This window comes from Chiloscyllium plagiosum, unplaced genomic scaffold (genome assembly GCF_037043375.1).
Source record: "Chiloscyllium plagiosum isolate Xiang-an unplaced genomic scaffold, Cpla_swu_hap1 HiC_scaffold_29, whole genome shotgun sequence".
In the NCBI taxonomy this organism is placed as follows: Eukaryota; Metazoa; Chordata; class Chondrichthyes; order Orectolobiformes; family Hemiscylliidae; genus Chiloscyllium; species Chiloscyllium plagiosum.
Genome location: NW_028270167.1, coordinates 7,513,106 through 7,530,660, shown reverse-complemented (window position 1 = coordinate 7,530,660; position 17,555 = coordinate 7,513,106). Strand labels below are relative to the sequence as shown.

The 17,555-nt window shown below is 41.0% G+C and overlaps 1 protein-coding gene across 2 annotated transcripts in view; it reads left to right on the top strand.

Annotated features, from left to right (window-relative positions):
- The first annotated feature begins 478 nt into the window (after positions 1 to 478).
- Positions 479 to 17,555, top strand: part of LOC122540604 (uncharacterized) — a 44,299-nt gene continuing 27,222 nt past the window's right edge. For both annotated transcript variants that reach the window (XM_087976349.1, XM_043676532.2), the window contains exon 1: positions 479 to 746. In XM_087976349.1, the coding sequence (XP_087832475.1) occupies positions 695 to 746 (52 nt within the window). In that variant the 5' untranslated portion in view covers positions 479 to 694. The remainder of the gene's footprint in view (positions 747 to 17,555) is intronic.

Here is a 17,555-nt window from a genome sequence, read left to right as displayed (position 1 = left end):
ACACTAGATCCTGTAAAGATAAAATCAGCATTGTCTTACCAGACATAGGACTCCTTTCTCACTGGAGAGAGAGAGAGAGAGAGAGAGAGTGAGATATGACTGGTGGTGGTTTAACCTGAGGGTCATCACACCTTAGGCAAGGGAGAGATTGAGAGCAAGTGTCCTTCATAGTGATCTCAAACAGTCCAGGAATTGAAGCCAAAAACAGTGGGCATCCAACTAACTGAGCTGGGGGTGCATAGGGCAGCCCCATCACAAAACAGAGAAACACTTGGAAGGGAAAAAGATGTCCAGGTTGTAGGGAGAAAACAGAGTAGTGAGCTTAATTAAATAGTTTCATTGAAGAGCAGTCGCAGTTTTACCATTCTATAATTATGCAATCTAATCACAGGATCTGACGTAACAATTTCTGAATCATCCCTTTGAGCAGTGAGAGTTGTATAAATAGTGGGATGTGGTTACTCATGAAAAAGCATCTCTGAGTTAACAGCAATCAGTTACTCCGTATCTCTGGTTATCAGAATGTTAGCTGCCATATCCCAATGTATCACTTGAAATGTTTGACACAAGTTTGCAAATACCAAACACCAATTCAAAAAATGATGTGCAAATGTTTCCAGTATTATTTCTAATCAAAACTAGTGACACACATTATAAAGTCAGATTCTTATCTGAGTAAGTTGAACTGGGCGTGATGTACAAAAAGTACTTTTGGATAATTAGCTTCTTCTCCTGTCTTACAACAGGTAAGTTTATTTTAATTAATCTCCTTCTTGATAGATTTGTTCTTTTAAATTTTAAAATATTGGCTTCTATTTTCTACTTTAAACATGGGTTGTATCAGAACATGAGTTTCAATAACGTTCAATTCTTTCAATAACTTACTTAAAATATGATGTGAAGGTGCCGGTGTTGGACTGGGGTGGACAAGGTCAGAAATCACACCACACCAGATTATAGTCCAACAGCTCCGAAAGCTTGTTATTTTAAATAAACCTGTTGGACTGTAAGCTGGTGTCATGCGACTTCCAACATTTTCCTAAAATAGGATCACATGATGAAATCACAATGCAATAAGCGATCAGTGAGTTGTCAGAGAATGTTACTGGCTCATCACAAATCAACAGTGGAAGAACTCAGAATACTTTATATTGATTTCAGATTCTAACAGACATTTGGCTAGAATGTTTAAGATCTTGAACCTGACATTATTTATCATCTGGATTCATCTTAAATATATGCATGTTGTTTGTGATTCGAACAGTAAGTATGCAATTTGGGAAACTTTTACAGGCGCATGTCTTTGTCACTGGCAAGGTATTTGTCGTTGGGTTCCTTAGAGGTCAATGTTAGTCTTTTGTTTTTCATAGTATATTTAGAAACTTAGAAAGAATGGAGGGGCTATAATTAAGAAATTTACAGATATTAAAATCGGCCATGAAGAGGAAGAAAAATGTGGACTGCAGGAAAATCTAAATGGACCAGGTAGCTGGCCACAAAAATAGCAAGTAGAATTCAATCCAGAGAAGTGCAAGAGTCAATGGTTTACATGGCTAGGGAATACACAATAAATGGTTAAAAGAAGAATAAAAGAATAGAGCTTCTTTGTAGAGCGTGGCCACATATCCCGGAAGATTGCAGGAAGGTTGGCTGATTTATAATGAAATAAAAATAAAGTGCCAGAGGATCTCAGCAGGTCTGGCATCATCTGTAGAGAGAGGAACAGAGTTAACATTTCAAATCTGAAATGGCACTTGTTCTGAGCTAGTTAGAAGGACATACGGGATTCTTGAATTGAATGGGCAGAGTTAGAAGTATGAACGTAAGGAGGTTGTGCTAGGACACTCAGCTAAAGTACTGCAAACAATTTTGGTCACTGTTTTAAGGGAAGAATGTGATCACATTAGAGAGTTTACCAAGAAGATTTATGAGGAAAATACATGGAGCTAATCAGGTTTGAGGGATAGGTGAGGGTTTATTGGCATGGAGTAGGATGAGGGGGGGATTAAATGGAGGTGGATAAAATCATGTTAGAATAGGGGGAGAGGAGAGATTTATTATCGTCAGCAGAAAATTTGATATCTAGGGTGTATAGGTTTGAAATAATGAATTACAGCAACATTGGTACTCAGTGTGACGGGGTTTAAAACTCACTGCATAAATAACAATAAAGCAAAAAAACCTTCAGTGTACTCAAAAAACCCTTGGGTATGTGAAGCATTGTAACTAATGAGGATAGGGACTAAGAGTTAGAATGTGGGATTAGGTTAGAGAACCTCTCATTAGATGTTGGGGGTAGTCTTCTTCAGTAGAGCAAATGATGTTTTTTACATTTCCATTTCTACCATTGATTTGCACTAAAGACATAACGATTGTTGACTGGTCAGGATCACTAGGTGATCAGAAATGTGAAGTTAATTCAGCACACCTTCACTCTTTCTCTCGTAATCTCATCTACATCTGCAGCAGTACCTTTCAAATACCTTCTTTCTAAGTGCAAATGTGTCCAAACTTTCTTCACAATTCAGATCCTGCATTCAGGAGGGCATTTTGATTTTTTTTTAGAATTAGATAGAATGTGTGGAGCATAAATAGGGTGTTTAAGGAAAAAAGAAAAAAGGCATTTATTTTGATTGCACCCTTCTCAACCACTGGACATCTCAAGTGCCTTACAGTTAATAAGTACTTTAGATTAGAATACTTACAGTGTGGAAACAGGCCCTTCAGCCCAACAAGTCCACACCGACCCGCCGAAGCACAACCCACCCAGACCCATTCCCCTACATTTACCCCTTCACCTAACACTACGACCAATTTAGCATGGCCAATTCACCTAACCTGCACATTGTGGGAGGAAACCGGAGCATCCGGAGAAAACCCACGCAGACACGGGGAGAATGTGCAAACTGCACACAGACAGTCACCTGAGGCAGGAATTGAACCAGGGTCTCTGGCGCTGTGAGGCAGCAGTGCTAACCACTGTGCCACCGTGCCGCCCATACTTCTGAAGTGTAGCCACTGTTGCAGTTTAGCAGACAGCCAATTTGCACACAGCCAGCTCCTACAAACAGCTGTGTGGTAATCACGTAGATAATTCTTATTATCATATTAACTGAAGGATAAATGTTGGTCAGGACAATGAGGATGACCACCCCACATTTCTTCAAATTAATGCCATGAGATATGTTATATTAAAAGTCACACAACACCAGGTTATAGCCCAACAGGTTTAGTTGAAATCACAAGCTTTCAGAGCGCTGCCTCTGACTTCACCCGACAAAGGGGCAGAGCTGTAAAAACTTATGATTTCAGCTAAACCTGTTGTACTATAACCTGGTGTCATGTGACTTTTGACCTTGTCTACTCCAGTCCAAGACCGATTCCTCTACATTACATGTTATATTAATTAGAATTAGCAGGAGATATCCTTGCTTTAATGTTGCATCTGAAAGCTATCTTCTCCAGGAACGTAGCTCTCACTTAGCACTGGATTGATTTTCGATCTGGACCTTTGTGCTTAAGTGAGACTTGAACTCAAGACATTCATGATTGAGAAGCAGAGCTACCAACTTAGCCACAGCTGACATATTCCATCCCAATCAGTCCATGCCAAATTTGATCTTGACAAGAATCATCCCATTCGCCTTTATGTGCTTATCTACTATCCCCTTTATCTTGCCTCAATACTATTTCTCTATTAGCGAGTTCCACATTCTCATCTTTTTCTGAGCAAAGAGATTCCTATTTAATATTTCAGTAACTGTATTAGATTGACCATGCTCTTTTGCTCTTCCTGCAAGTGAAAACATCCCTTGTTTTATCAACTCCATCAAAACCTTCCATCGTTTTTAAGACCTCTATGTGTTGCCCCACAGACTTCTCTTTTCAACTGAAAAGGGATGTTATCTACTTATCCTTCCCTCGTGGTTACAACCTCACACTAATCATTCTCTTCCATGGAGGGTTAATGGAATCAGGCCAATGGGCAACATACCTGAATCCATCAGTTTCCCACATTGTCACCAGTGTTCAAATATATAATTTTATTTCTCATTTGGCAGAAATGACCCCATTCTTTAAGGTGGGATTCAGCCAGAATGCTGTAGCGTTTGACCAGTCTCTCTTTGACTCACACTTCAGATAGAAAGAGATTTTGAAGTGTTAAACTTGAAAGGTCACAGAAAAGATTTAGAAGCATGTTGCCAGGGTGATAGGGTTTGAGCTGTAAGGGGAGGTTGGATAGGCTGGGACTGTTTTCCCTGGAGTGTCGGAGGCTGATGGGTGACCTTATAGAGGTTTATAAAATCATACAGGGCAAATAACCAAGGTCTTTTTTTCCCAGGTAGAGGTGTCCAAAACTAGAGACCATAGTTTTAAGTGACAAGGGAAAGATGTAAAAGGAACCTAAGGAACAACTTTTCATGCAGCGAGTGGTGAGGGTATGGAATGGGCTGCCTGAGGAAATGGTACAATTGCAGCATTTAAAAGGCATCTGGATGTGTATTTGAATTGGAAGGGTTTGGAGGGATATGGGCCAAATGCTGGTAAATGGACGAGATTAATTTAGGATATCTGTTCGGCATGGACAAGTTGGATGGTCGGTTCTATTTCCATGCAGTATAACTCTATGACTCTAATAGAGGAGGGAAAGCTCTCTCAGTGAGTTGTTAAAATGATCTGAAATGTGCTGAGTAAAAAGACAGTGAAAGCAGATCCAATAATAATTTTTAAAAAGGAATTGGATGTATACTTGAAGCAGAGAATTGTAAGGATTTGGAGAAAAAGCAGAGGAGGAGGGGTAATTGGATATTGTTTTGGAAGAGTTCATGTAATCATAGAATCCCTACAGTATGGAAACAGGTCATTCGGCTCAACAAGTCTACACTGACCCTCCAAAGAGTAACCCACCCAGACCCATTCCCCTAAGCACTCTACATTTACTCCTGACTAATGCACCTGATCTACACATCCTTGGATACTATGGGCAATTTAGCACGGCCAATTAACCTGACTTGCACATCCTTGGACTGTGGGAGAAAACCCGAGCACCCAGAGGAAACCCACGCAGACACAGGGAGAAAGTGCAAACTCCACACAGACAGTCACCCAAGGATGGGGTCGAACCCATGTCCCTGGCACAGTGAGGCAGCAGTGCTAACCACTGAGCAACCATTGGCACACTCATTATGAGATTCCTTCTGTATTGCACCACAGCATGAACCTAAAAGTGTGTGATTTAATTCCCCGTTGTGAGCGATACAATTTAGTAAGAATGAAGATTCGCAAAATGAGATAAATTTCTAAAGTGATGCAGAAGCACAGAGGCCTGGTGAATTAAAGGCACAGATTGCTGACAGTGCCAGGACAGGATGAGAAATTAGACAAGAAAATATGTGGGTTCCTGGGCTTCATAAATGGAGGGAACTAATGCACAAAGAAGGTTATGGTACACCTTTGTGAAACATTGGTTCAACCTCAACTTGACTGTTATATATAATTCTTGGCTCCACCCTTAGGGTTGCATGTGAGATATTTAAAGTGCATGCAGCCAACATTTACATGAGTGGCTCTGGGGATGAAGGATTTTGATTATGATGGTCAGAGAGTCATAGAGTCATAGAGATGTACAGCATAAGCTGAAGCTGTCCTCATTTGAGAAGAGGAGGCTTAGAGGAAATTTGATAATGCTCAAACTAACAGGGGTGGGCTCCAGGAGGAGAGAAAGGGAGAAACTGTTTGCATGTGAAGAAATTACCTTCATTGCTCAGATCATTGTTTATAGGAATTGAGAAGTCATGTTGAGATTGTACGAGACATTGGTGAGACTTCTTCTGGAGTACTGTGTGCAGTTCTATTTGGCCTGTTATAGGAAGGATATTATTAAGTTGGAAAGGTTTCAGAAGAGATTTACCAGGATGTTGCTGGGAATGGAGGGTTTGAGTTATAAGGAGAGGCTGGATAGGCTGGGACTTTTTTCACTGGAGCACAGGAGCTTGACGGATGACCTTATAGAGGTTTATAAGATCATAAGGCATCTGGATGAGGTGAATACTAAGAGCCTTTTCCCTCGGCTGGAGGATTTCAAGACAAAGGGGCATATTTTTAAGATTTTAAAAATACATGGGAGCAATTTGTTTTACACAGAGAGTTATTTTGTGTGTGGAATGAACAGCCAGAGGAAGTAGTGGATGTGGGTACAATTACAATATTTAAAAGACAGATAGATAAGTACATGAATAAGAAATATTTGGAGGGATATGGGCCAAATGCAGGCAGATGGGACTAGCTTAGTTTGGGATTATAGTCAGCATGGACTGGTTGTACCGAAGGGTCTGTTTCTGTGCTGTATGACTCTATAACTCAATGAAATCTTTTCGAAACAGACCGATTCAGGTTCAAAACAGCTCAGATCTGGAAAGCATACACTGAGATGTGGAGTTGGAGGAAGATTCAATCAGGGCTTTCACAAGGGAAATGAATAATTATCTAAAAAGAGCAGCTTTTCAGGGTTATGGAGAAACGTTGGGGATCTGAGATTGGCTTGGCTGCTCTTGAACAGAGTCAGCACAAACCCAATGGGCCAAATGTATTTTTGTGCATAACCATTCTATGATTCAGTCATAAATACCAGGTACAGACCAGTCGTTGGTTTCACCACTGGCTTCTGCAAAAATAGTGAGACAAATGTAACCGTTACAAGGAAGCACAAAAAGCGAGTTAGACATTTTCATATTTAACAAACTGTATGTGACAACTTAAATACACTAGCTATAGTTATATTCATGACATGCTCAAATGACATGAAGATATCTCAAGGAATTGGCTTCATAACACTAGGTGCTAATAATGTGAGGAGTCTGATTATTAACCTGAATCCTAAGCTATGCTGTCATCTTTGCACCAATATGCATTGAAAATGCTTTTCGTCAGGGTGAAAGCATTGTACTGTTACGATGATCCACCTACCAGCAACACCATTGCAATCAATATTAAACTGTGTAGATTATTCCTTTAAAAGTAAATCAATATAAAACAATCGAGAGAACGTGGAAACAACAGGCGTGCACGAAATTTAGCCAGCAAGATATTTCAACTCAAAGATTCTTTGTAAGAAGTTGCCTGCTCACTTATGAAGGCAAAAACATGGGTGTTATTCAAAATACAATTAGACTGCATGTTGAGATAGACTTGAGGGGAAATGTTTGATGAGAAAACAGTTTTTTTCTAATCAATTAACTGATTAGCAAACTCTGCCCTTATCCTAATCTGCATCAATTTCTGTTCAATTCCAATGTTTGTGGATTTACAACTGTTTTGACGTCATGGAACTAAACAAATTCAACCTGAGATTTTCTTATCATCTCTAGAAAAGATCTGGAACCAGATGTGTATGACTTTTATGCCATTTTACAAAGAATTAATTCTGCGGGTATCCAGTTAAGATCAGAAATTTTAAGAGACACAGCTAACGTGAATGGAGTTTGAAATCATTGGTCTTAGCCAGTAGGCCAAAGTGCCGAGTTGGACTAATTTACACTGGCATTTAAACTAGCAGATACCTTGATTTTAAACTTCCCATTCTTCTTTTTATATCCATCCACGGCTTTGGCTCTCCCTGTTTTGTGTTCCTCCTCCAGCCCTATAACCCTTTAAATCTCTGCACTCCCCAGTTCTGGCCTCTTGCACATCCTTAATTTTTCTCACTCCACCATTAAGTAAGTGGTCAAGTTTTAGTCATGTTGCCTGGGTGATAATCTTTGGTATTCCCTCCTTTATCCCTTTCCTACTTTAAGATGTTCCTTTTTGACCAAGTGAAATCTCCCTAACTTGCTCAAGTTTACTCAGTAATGCACTGATATACTACCCTGTGGCATTTTACCTTCAGAGCTTAAAAATGTGTTGCTGGAAAAGCGCAGCAGGTCAGGCAGTATCAAAGGAGCAGGAGAATTGATGTTTCGGGCATAAGCCCTTTCTCCTGCTCCTTTGATGCTGCCTGACCTGCTGCGCTTTTCCAGCAACACATTTTTAAGCTCTGATCTCCAGCATCTGCAATCCACACTTTCTCCTAGCATTTTTCCTTCAACCGTATTACATTAATGCAAGTTGTCAATTATAATTTTTATTCTTGATATCTACGAAGTCTATAAAAACAATGGAGCCATTTTATTTTACCAATGTGAAATACTGTGGAAGTTGAAAATCCAAAATAAAGAAAGGAAATGTTGGAAATATTCAACTGGCAGGCACTTGTGGAATGAGAAACAAGGTTAACCAGGTGACGCTTAATTTAAGATAACATGGCCTGGTGATGTGTTCCTCAGGACCCAGAAGGCCCAGAGGGATATATCTGAGGTGGACAAAGCTCTGAGACACATAGACAAGGTAGATAGGGTGAAACCTTTCCCTTTAGTAGAGGGCTGAAAATGTGTTGCTGGAAAAGCGCAGCAGGTCAGGCAGCATCCAAGGAACAGGAGAATCGACGTTTCGGGCATAAGCCCTTCTTCAGGGCTGATGCCCGAAACGTCGGTTCTCTTGCTCCTTGGATGCTGCCTGACCTGCTGCGCTTTTCCAGCAACACATTTTCAGCTCTGATCTCCAGCATCTGCAGCCCTCACTTTCTCCCTTTAGTAGAGGGGTCAATAAGGACAGAGTTTTAAAGTAAGGAATAGAAGGTTTCAAGGGGATTTGGGGAAAATTATTCCCACTCAGAGGATGGTGAATATCTGAAACTTGCTGCTTAAATGAATGGTGGAGGGAGAAACCCTCAAGACTTTAAAAAAATATTTAGGTAAGAACATTGAAGGGTCATAGCATACAAGGCTAAGGATCAATCATTAGAAAATGGGATTAGAATAGATAGTTGTTTAATGACTGTGATGTTGACATGATGAGCCAAAGGGCTCATTTCTGTGTCTTGAAACCTCCATGACTCAATGATCATATACAGAGGAACCTTGATTATCCGAAGGACTCGGGCGGGGAGTGTTTCATTTGGTTAATCGAATTCTGGATAATCGAATGCTGGATAACATTGTTTAGCCAAGCAGGGCACTTGAGATCTTGCCAGATAATCCAATATTCGGATAATTGAATGCCAGATAATCGAGGTTCCTCTGTAAATAGCAGGTTTCAGCCAGATAGGGTGGATCATCATCAGAAAATTTTGTTTCCCAATACAAACCCACTTCTGATTTCAACTGGGGCCCAGTGAGCTATCTACTAATTTGATTGAAGAGGCAAGTTGTACTCTTGAATAAGGTAATGAGACTGTCAGCAGATCAACTGTGAAGTGTCAACTTAGACTAAGGGATAAGTCCTTAAAGGAGCTTGAACCCATTGCCTTAAACCTCTGAGGCAATTCATGATGTGCATTGAATTAACTTGCTTTTTCACTTTCTCCAGCTATATCGGGTACTGGTATTATCCAAACAACAGAGATCAATGTGTCCAAAATGTAATCAGTTTGGTACCTGGTTCAATGTTACAGGCTCCGCATTAAACAAAACGTATCCCACATTTTACTAAACTTGATTGAGAAAAGGAATGAGTGGGATTAAAAATCTGGAATTTAGAATCTACTGATGACAACGAAACCATTGTCAAAAACCCATCTGGTTCTCTAATGTTCTTTAGTGTAGGAAATCAACCATCCTCACCTGGTCTGGCCTACACGTCTGGCCAAGCTGACAGCAATATGGCTGACTCTTGACTCCCCTCTGGAACAATAAAGGATGAGCAATACATGCTGGCCTAGCTAGCAAAACCCTCAACCCATAAAGGATTCTTTGTAAAATTAAAGGTACAGACATTTTGGTGATCATCTATTTTCAGAGGGATAGGAGAAGGAATATTTGTAAGTTAAGATTAGTGACACTTTTGTGCGGCATTCGATGAATTGAGTATTTCTGTACAGTAAGTACAGCATGATTCTCTGTAGGAAGTTTTAAAAAATTATTTCATGGGATATGGACATTGCCAGTGAGTGCCTTCTTGAACCTCTGCAACCAATGAGATCTGCACACTGCGCTGTCAGGAAGTTTTTGATGTGGTTTATGATGCAACTTTGGTACTATGATGCAACTTTGTAGGCCAGAGAACAATTCAGAGTCAATCACATTGCTGTGGGTCTGGAGTCATATGTAGACCAGATGTACGAACTGCAAATTTCCTTCCCTAAAGGAGTTTTGTGATCCAAAGAGACTTTTAAGACTTTTTAAAGTCTGATATTGAGAGACAAATATTCAATTCCAGATGTATTATTTGTTCACCACTTTCTAGCGTGGTGTGATTTGAGCCTGGACCCCTAGAACATTAGACCGATCTTTAGATTACTGGTAGCAAAAATCTACTAACTCAGTATGCCAACATTTGTTCACCATTGACTTTATTGCAAACTTTTCACTAGCGCCTAAATGCATAATCAGCATTAGGCAGCAACTTGCTGGGTTAGAATCGCAGAATTGTTACTGTGTAGAAAGAGGCCATTTGGTCCATCAGGCTTGGACTGGCTCTTCAAATGAGTTTCATCACCCAGTGCTAATCGCCTGGCTGTCCCCCTCAGCCTCTATCCAAATAACCATCTAATGCCCTCTTGAATGCCTCATTTGAACCTACCTTCGGGAGACAGTGATGTAAAAGTATTGTCTCTCGGTTAGTAACCCAAGGGGCCAATGCTTTGGGAGCATGGGCTCAAATCCAACAACAGTGAGCACAAGTAAGTTAAATTCAGTAAAAGTCTGGTATATTGAATAAACCTGTTACTTCTGCTTTGCCGTTCAATAAGATTATGGTTACTCCACATTCCCATCTACCCCCAATAACATTTCACCCCTTTGCTTATCAAGAATCTATCTACCTCACCTTTAAGAAATATTCAGGGATCCTGCTTCCATTGCCTTTTGAGGAATAAACTTCCAAAGGCTTATGACCCTCTGAGAAACAAAAAATTCTCTTCATCTCTGTCTTATATGGGTGGCTGTTTAGTTTTAAAAAGTGATCCCAGTTCAAACTTCTCTCACAGAATGAAACATCTGTTCCACATGCATTCTGTCAAGACCCCTCAGGAACCTATATATTTCTACAGTGTTTGGAACCAGGACCAGGCAGATTGCAATGACTACAAGATCCCTGATTGGGGTTGTTAACCTGGGCCAATCAGGGAGCCCTGGCTGACAGATATAAACAGAGGATTCTCAATTTTGGGGCTGCCTGAGATTTGCCTTGGGGATCCTCCCCAACAGGTCTGCCCCCACCACTGCGACCAAGGGCCTGCCCAGGACCTGCCAAAAAATAAATAAACAGAGGATTGAGAGAGTCTCCTCATTCTAGGGACAGGCTCGGAGCTGGCTGGTCAGAGCTCATATACTGTGCACATGTAAATAGAGGAGGACTTGGTGATAGGTACCAAACTTTGTGCAGTTATTCCAGTTTTAATCAAATCCATTCAAGTCACCACTTGGTCCTCTATTTTCCAGACAAACCAAGGCTAGCCATTCAAAACATTCTGCATAAACCAATTCACAAATTGCAGGTATCGATCTGGCAAACCTTCTGTGAACCATTTCCACAGGTTTACATCCTTCCTTACACAAGGAAGCCAATACTGTACATAATACTCTAAATGTGGTCTCACCCTGTACCATTGAAGCATAATCTCCCTACTTTAGCATTTAAGGTGTGAGAGAAAATAAACAATAACATTTCATTAGCTTTCCTAAATATTACCTGAATACTAACCTTTTTACATTTCATATGCCAGGATACCTAGATCCTGCTGCATCTCACAGCTCTGAAATCTCTCATCAATTAATGCGCTTGTTTTTTATAGATGAATCTGTCACTGATTTACAAAAACTCAACTAATTCATTGATATCCTTCAGGGAAGGCAATTTGACATCCTTACCTGTTCTGCCCTGCATGTGACTCCATACCCATAGCAATGTGATTGACTCTTAACTGCCCTCTGAAACAAATCATTCAGTTCAGGGCAATTAGCATGGACAACAAATATTACGCTTAAAAGTGATGGGCTCATCCCCTGAGATATTAAAGAAAAACATTGTACTGAACAGGACTGCCGTTCTTGAGCTGCGCTTTTCTTAAAAGTACTTAAAACATGTCAGCAGTGAACCTTTTAAATGCTTGTACACATTGGTTAAAAGATATCGAAATAGAAAATTGTGATTATAACGGAAGCTTTACAGAGAATTTTTAGAATTTGAATGTTAGAGTCAAGAGTCATAAAGCTGTACAGCACAGAAACAGACCCTTCGGTCCAACACATGAATGTTGACCAGAAAACCTAACTTAATATAGTCCTATTTGCCAGCACTTGGCCGTTATACCTTTAAACCCTTCATATTCATACATCCATCCAGATGCCTTTTAAATGTTGTAATTGTACCAGCCTCCACTACTTCCTCTGCAAGCTTATTCCATACACACACCACCCTCTATGTGAAAAAGCTGTCCCTTAGGTCCCTTTTAAATCTTTTCTCTCACACCTTAAAACTATGCCCTCTAGTTTTGGACTTCACTACTCTTGGAAAAAGACCTTGACTATCCACCCTATCCATGCCCCTCATGATTTTTATAAACCTCTGCAAGGCCATCCCTCAGCCTCTGATGCTCCAGAGGAAATAGACCCAGCCTACTCAGCCTCTCCCTATAGCTCAAACCCCGGTAAAATTGTTGTAAATCTTTTCAGAACCTTTCAAGTTTAACAGCATCTTTCCTATTGGACGGAGACCGGAATTGAACGCAGTATTCTAAAAATGGCCACACCATTGCCTTGTACAGCCACAATGTGACCTCCCTTGTATGCTTTGTGTGAAAATCAAGGGTTTGCTTATCGAGACAAACCTAACTTGATTCTAAAATTGTCTCATATTGGTGTGAAAACTATTTAATGCTTGGTGCAGGGCATGCGGTGTGCATGCAAACAATGTATAATGCAGATTTGTTGTTTCATGAGAAATATAGTGTGGGAAATGTGTGAATATAATCCACATTAAAACAAATGCATTAATTTTAAAGGTAATCTGAGTCTCCTGGTTGGGTCAGTTAGTAACAAACGTTGATCAGGAAAGTCCCAGACTTGTTTTCTGATTGGATCAGATTATCTCAGTGTACAACCGAATGCAATATCTGCTGTTGTTGCAAAACATCTTTGGGGGTGAATTTTTGTGTGTATGCATTTATTTTCGTGTCAAGGAAGGAGAGGGTACAGTTCAACTCTAACACCTTTTCCTCCCATTAATTCAATCATTGTTCACAAACTATCATGCAGAAGGCTACGAGACCAACTAAACAGCTTTCATCAGACTTCACCTCAGGATGAGTGCGGCCTTCAATATTTCTTTGCTTTAAAAAAAATTCTCTTCATTTTTTGAAAATTTGGTGGGCATCAGGAGACAAGCAACTCAGGGTTCCACAAACACAGTTTTCAGTTGCAGGTGTGTTTGGGAAGGCGTGTGGGTGCAATTGCAAGTGGCAAACCCAGAAGATGGTACTGCATCCCATCATCCCGGGGAATGTGACATGTTTTTTATTGGGTAGATCAAGTCAGGGAGCAGGGAGGTAGCACACAAAGTGGGGAGAAGTTTGTGTCAATGTTGAAAGGACTTGGAATGGGGCAAAACTTGTGCCAGATCACACACTTTATCATCACCATCTGGGCAGTGTGGTGGCTCAGTGGTTAGCACTGCTGCCTCATAATGACATGGATCCGGGTTTGATTCCAGCCTCAGGCGACTGTGTGTGCGGAGTTTTCACATTCTCCCCGTGTCTGCGTGGGGTTTTTTCCCAGTGCTCTGGATTCCTCCCACAGTCCAAAGATGTGCATATTAGATGGATTGGCCATGCTGAATTGTCCATAGTGTGAAGGGAATGTGCAGATGGGTGGATTAACCATGGAAAATGCAGGGATGGGGTAGGTTTGGAAGGGATGTTCTTCAGAGGGTCAGTATGGGCCGAATGGCCTGCTTCCACACTGTAGGGAATCTATGATTTTTATGCTTATTGTGTCAGCTTAGGCCCCTCCTCAGCAAGACAGCAGCAGGCCCCATTATGAGTCAGGATCAAGACCAGACATTGGGTCCCGAACATGAGTTGAAAATTCAACTCCACCAGTCTAACTATCATCCACTGACCTAGAAAACAACTTGAGACTGCAAAGAATCAGAGATTCAGTTTCAATTATGAAGGACATATTCAAAAGAACAGAAGTAGGAAAAGAGGAAACAATGTAAAACTGATAAAGGTTCTTTTTAAACTACTAATAAAAATAAATTTAGGATTTTGTACAATGTGAGCGGGAGATAACTTATATCTTCAAAACACAACAGGATATCGTTGGCAGGTGCAACCCAGATGTAGCTCCGATAACATTTCCTATTTCTGCAAACGACGCGGTTTAACCACCAATGTTTAAAGGGATGAACAGCCCCATGGTTCCAGCAAAACCTGCATGTCCCACAACAGTACAGAGACTGTAAAAATCTTTAAAATCCCATAAAAGATTATCAGAGTTTTCAAATACTCTTATCATCTCCTATATTGCTCTGTGCCTAGCTTCTCCAATTTATTACACAGTAGTTATTGAATTATATGCCATAAATATAATGAGCTGCCAGAGGAAGTGGTGGAGGCTGGTACAATTGCAACATTTAAAAGGCATTTGGATGGATATATGACTAGGGAGGGTTTGGAGGGATATGGGCTGGATGCTGGCAGGTGGGACTAGCTTGGGTTGGGATATCTGGTCAGCATGGACAGGTTGGACTGAAGGGTCTGTTTCCATGTTGTACATCTCTATGACTCTATAAATATTACCTAAATAGGTCACTTGCCCATCCAGTCATTATAGATAGAACATAGAACATAGAACAGTACAGCACAGAACAGGCCCTTCAGCCCACGATGTTGTGCCGACCATTGATCCTCATGTAAGGTAAACCTAATGTATGAACCCTCAACTTTCTGTGACCATATGCATGTCCAGCAGTCTCTTAAATATCCCCAATGACCTCACTTCCACAACTGCTGCTGGCAATGCATTCCATGCTCTCACAACTCTCTGCATAAAGAAACCGCCTCTGTCATCCCCTCTATACTTTCCGCCAAACGGCTTAAAACTTTGACCCTTCATGTTAACAATTTCTGCCCTGGGAAAAAGTCTCTGGCTATCAACTCTATCTATGCCACTCATTATCTTGTAACCTCAATTAGGTCCCCTCTCTTCCTTCTTTTTTCCAATGAAAAACGTCTGAGCTCAGTCAACCTCTCTTCGTAAGATAAGCCCTCCATTCTAGGCAGCATCCTGGTAAACCTCCTCTGAACCCTCTCCAAAGCATCCACATCTTTCCTATAATAGGGTGACCAGAACTGGACACAATATTCCAAGTGCGGTCTAACCAAAGTTTTATACAGCTGCAACAAGATCTCACAACTCTTAAACTCAATCCCCCTGTTAATGAAAGCCAAAACACCATATGCTTTCTTAACAACCCTGTCCACCTGAGTGGCAATTTTAAGGGATCTATGTACCTGCACACCAAGATCCCGCTGTTCCTCCACACTGCCAAGAATCCTGTCTATAATCCTGTATTCAACTTTCAAGTTCGACCTTCCAAAATGTATCACTTCGCATTTATTCAGGTTGAACTCCATCTGCCACCTCTCAGCCCATCTCTACATCCTGTCAATGTCCCGCTGGAGCCTACAACAGTCCTCTATACTGTCAACGACACCTCCAACCTTTGTGGTCATCTGCAAACTTGCTAACCCATCCTTCAATCTCCTCATCCAAGTCATTAATAAAAATTACAAAGAATAGTGGCCCAAGGACAGAGCCCAGTGGAACACCACTCACCACTGTCTTTCAGGCAGAATACTTTCCTTCCACTACCACTCACTGTCTTCTGTCAACCAGCCAATTCTGTATCCAGACAGCTAAATTTCTCTGTATCCCATTCCTCCTGACCTTCTGAATGAGCCTATCATGGAGAACCTTATCAAATGCCTTGCAGAGGTCTATATACACCACATCCACCGCTCAACCCTCATCAACTTGTCTAGTAACATCCACAAAGAACTCAATAGGATTTGTGAGGCATGACCTGCCCCTCACAAAGCCGTGCTGACTGCATTTAATCAAGCCATGGTCTTCCAGATGGTCATAATCCTATCCCTCAGAATCCTTTTTAACACCTTGCAGACGACAAACGTGAGACTGATGGTCTGTAATTGCCGGAGATTTCCCTATTTTCTTTCTTAAAGAGAGGAATTACATTTGCCTCCCTCCAGTCCTCAGGTATGACTCCGGTGGAGAGCGAGGATGCAAACATCTTCACAAGCAGCGAAGCAATCACATTTCTCGCTTCCCAAAGCAGAGTATGATCTTAATCAATCTCCTCTGAACTTCGTAATCTAATTCTATCAGTACAATCTTCAGCCGATTTCTCTCTTGTGTTATTCTGATTCTCCCTTAAATACATCTAAGCTGTTGTCTGAACTATTCCATCCCATGGTGTGTTTTACATTCTAACCACTCCCGGGGTAAAGACATTTCACCTGAATGCATTTGTTGTCTTCCATCCTATTTTTTATGAGCTCAATCATTTTGGATTCCTTGCATAAGTAGAAACATTTTCACTGCAACCAACTTGTCATAATTTGAAAGAGTCCAATTGGGTGATAATATTCCATTCTGAAAAAGCATCACTGAACTCGAAGCATTAACTCTGTTTTCTCTCCACAGACACTGCCAGGCCTGCTGAGTTTCTCCAGTATTGTGTGTGTTTGTTTTGCTTCGGTGGAATATTTGTTGGTGCAGAGTCTCTTGCATTTGGTTTGGTAATCATATATCCTATGATGACTCTGATGGGTATCTAGCAGGACTTATACACTTTATGGTAAGGTCCGAGGGAGTGTTGCTGAACAAAGAGACCTTGGAGTGCAGGTTCATAGCTCCTTGAAAGTGGAGTTGCAGGTAGATAGGATAGTGAAGAAGGCGTTTGGTATGTTTTCCTTTGTTGGTCAGAGTATTGAGTACAGGGGTTGGGAAGTTATGTTGCGGCTATATAGGACATTGGTTAGGCCACTGTTGGAATATTGCGTGCAATTCTGGTCTCCTTCCTATCGGAAAGATGTTGTGAAACTTGAAAGGGTTCAGAAAAGATTTACAAGGATGTTGCCAGGATTGAAGGATTTGAGCTATAGGGAGAGGTTGTATAGGCTGGGGCTGTTTTCCCTGGAGAGTCGGAGGCTGAGGGGTGACCATATAGATGTTTATAAAATTATGAGGGGCATGGATAGGTAAATAGACAAAATCTCTTCCCTGGAATCGGGGAGTCCAGAACTAGAGGGCATAGGTTTAGGGTGAGAGGGGAAAGATATAAATGAGACCTAAGGGGTGAGTTTTTCATGCAGAGGGTGGTACGTGTATGGAATGAGCTGCCAGAGGAAGAAGTGGAAGCAGTACAATTGCAACATTTAAGAAGCATTTGGATGGGTATATGAATAGGAAGGATTTGGAGGGATATGGGCCGGGTGC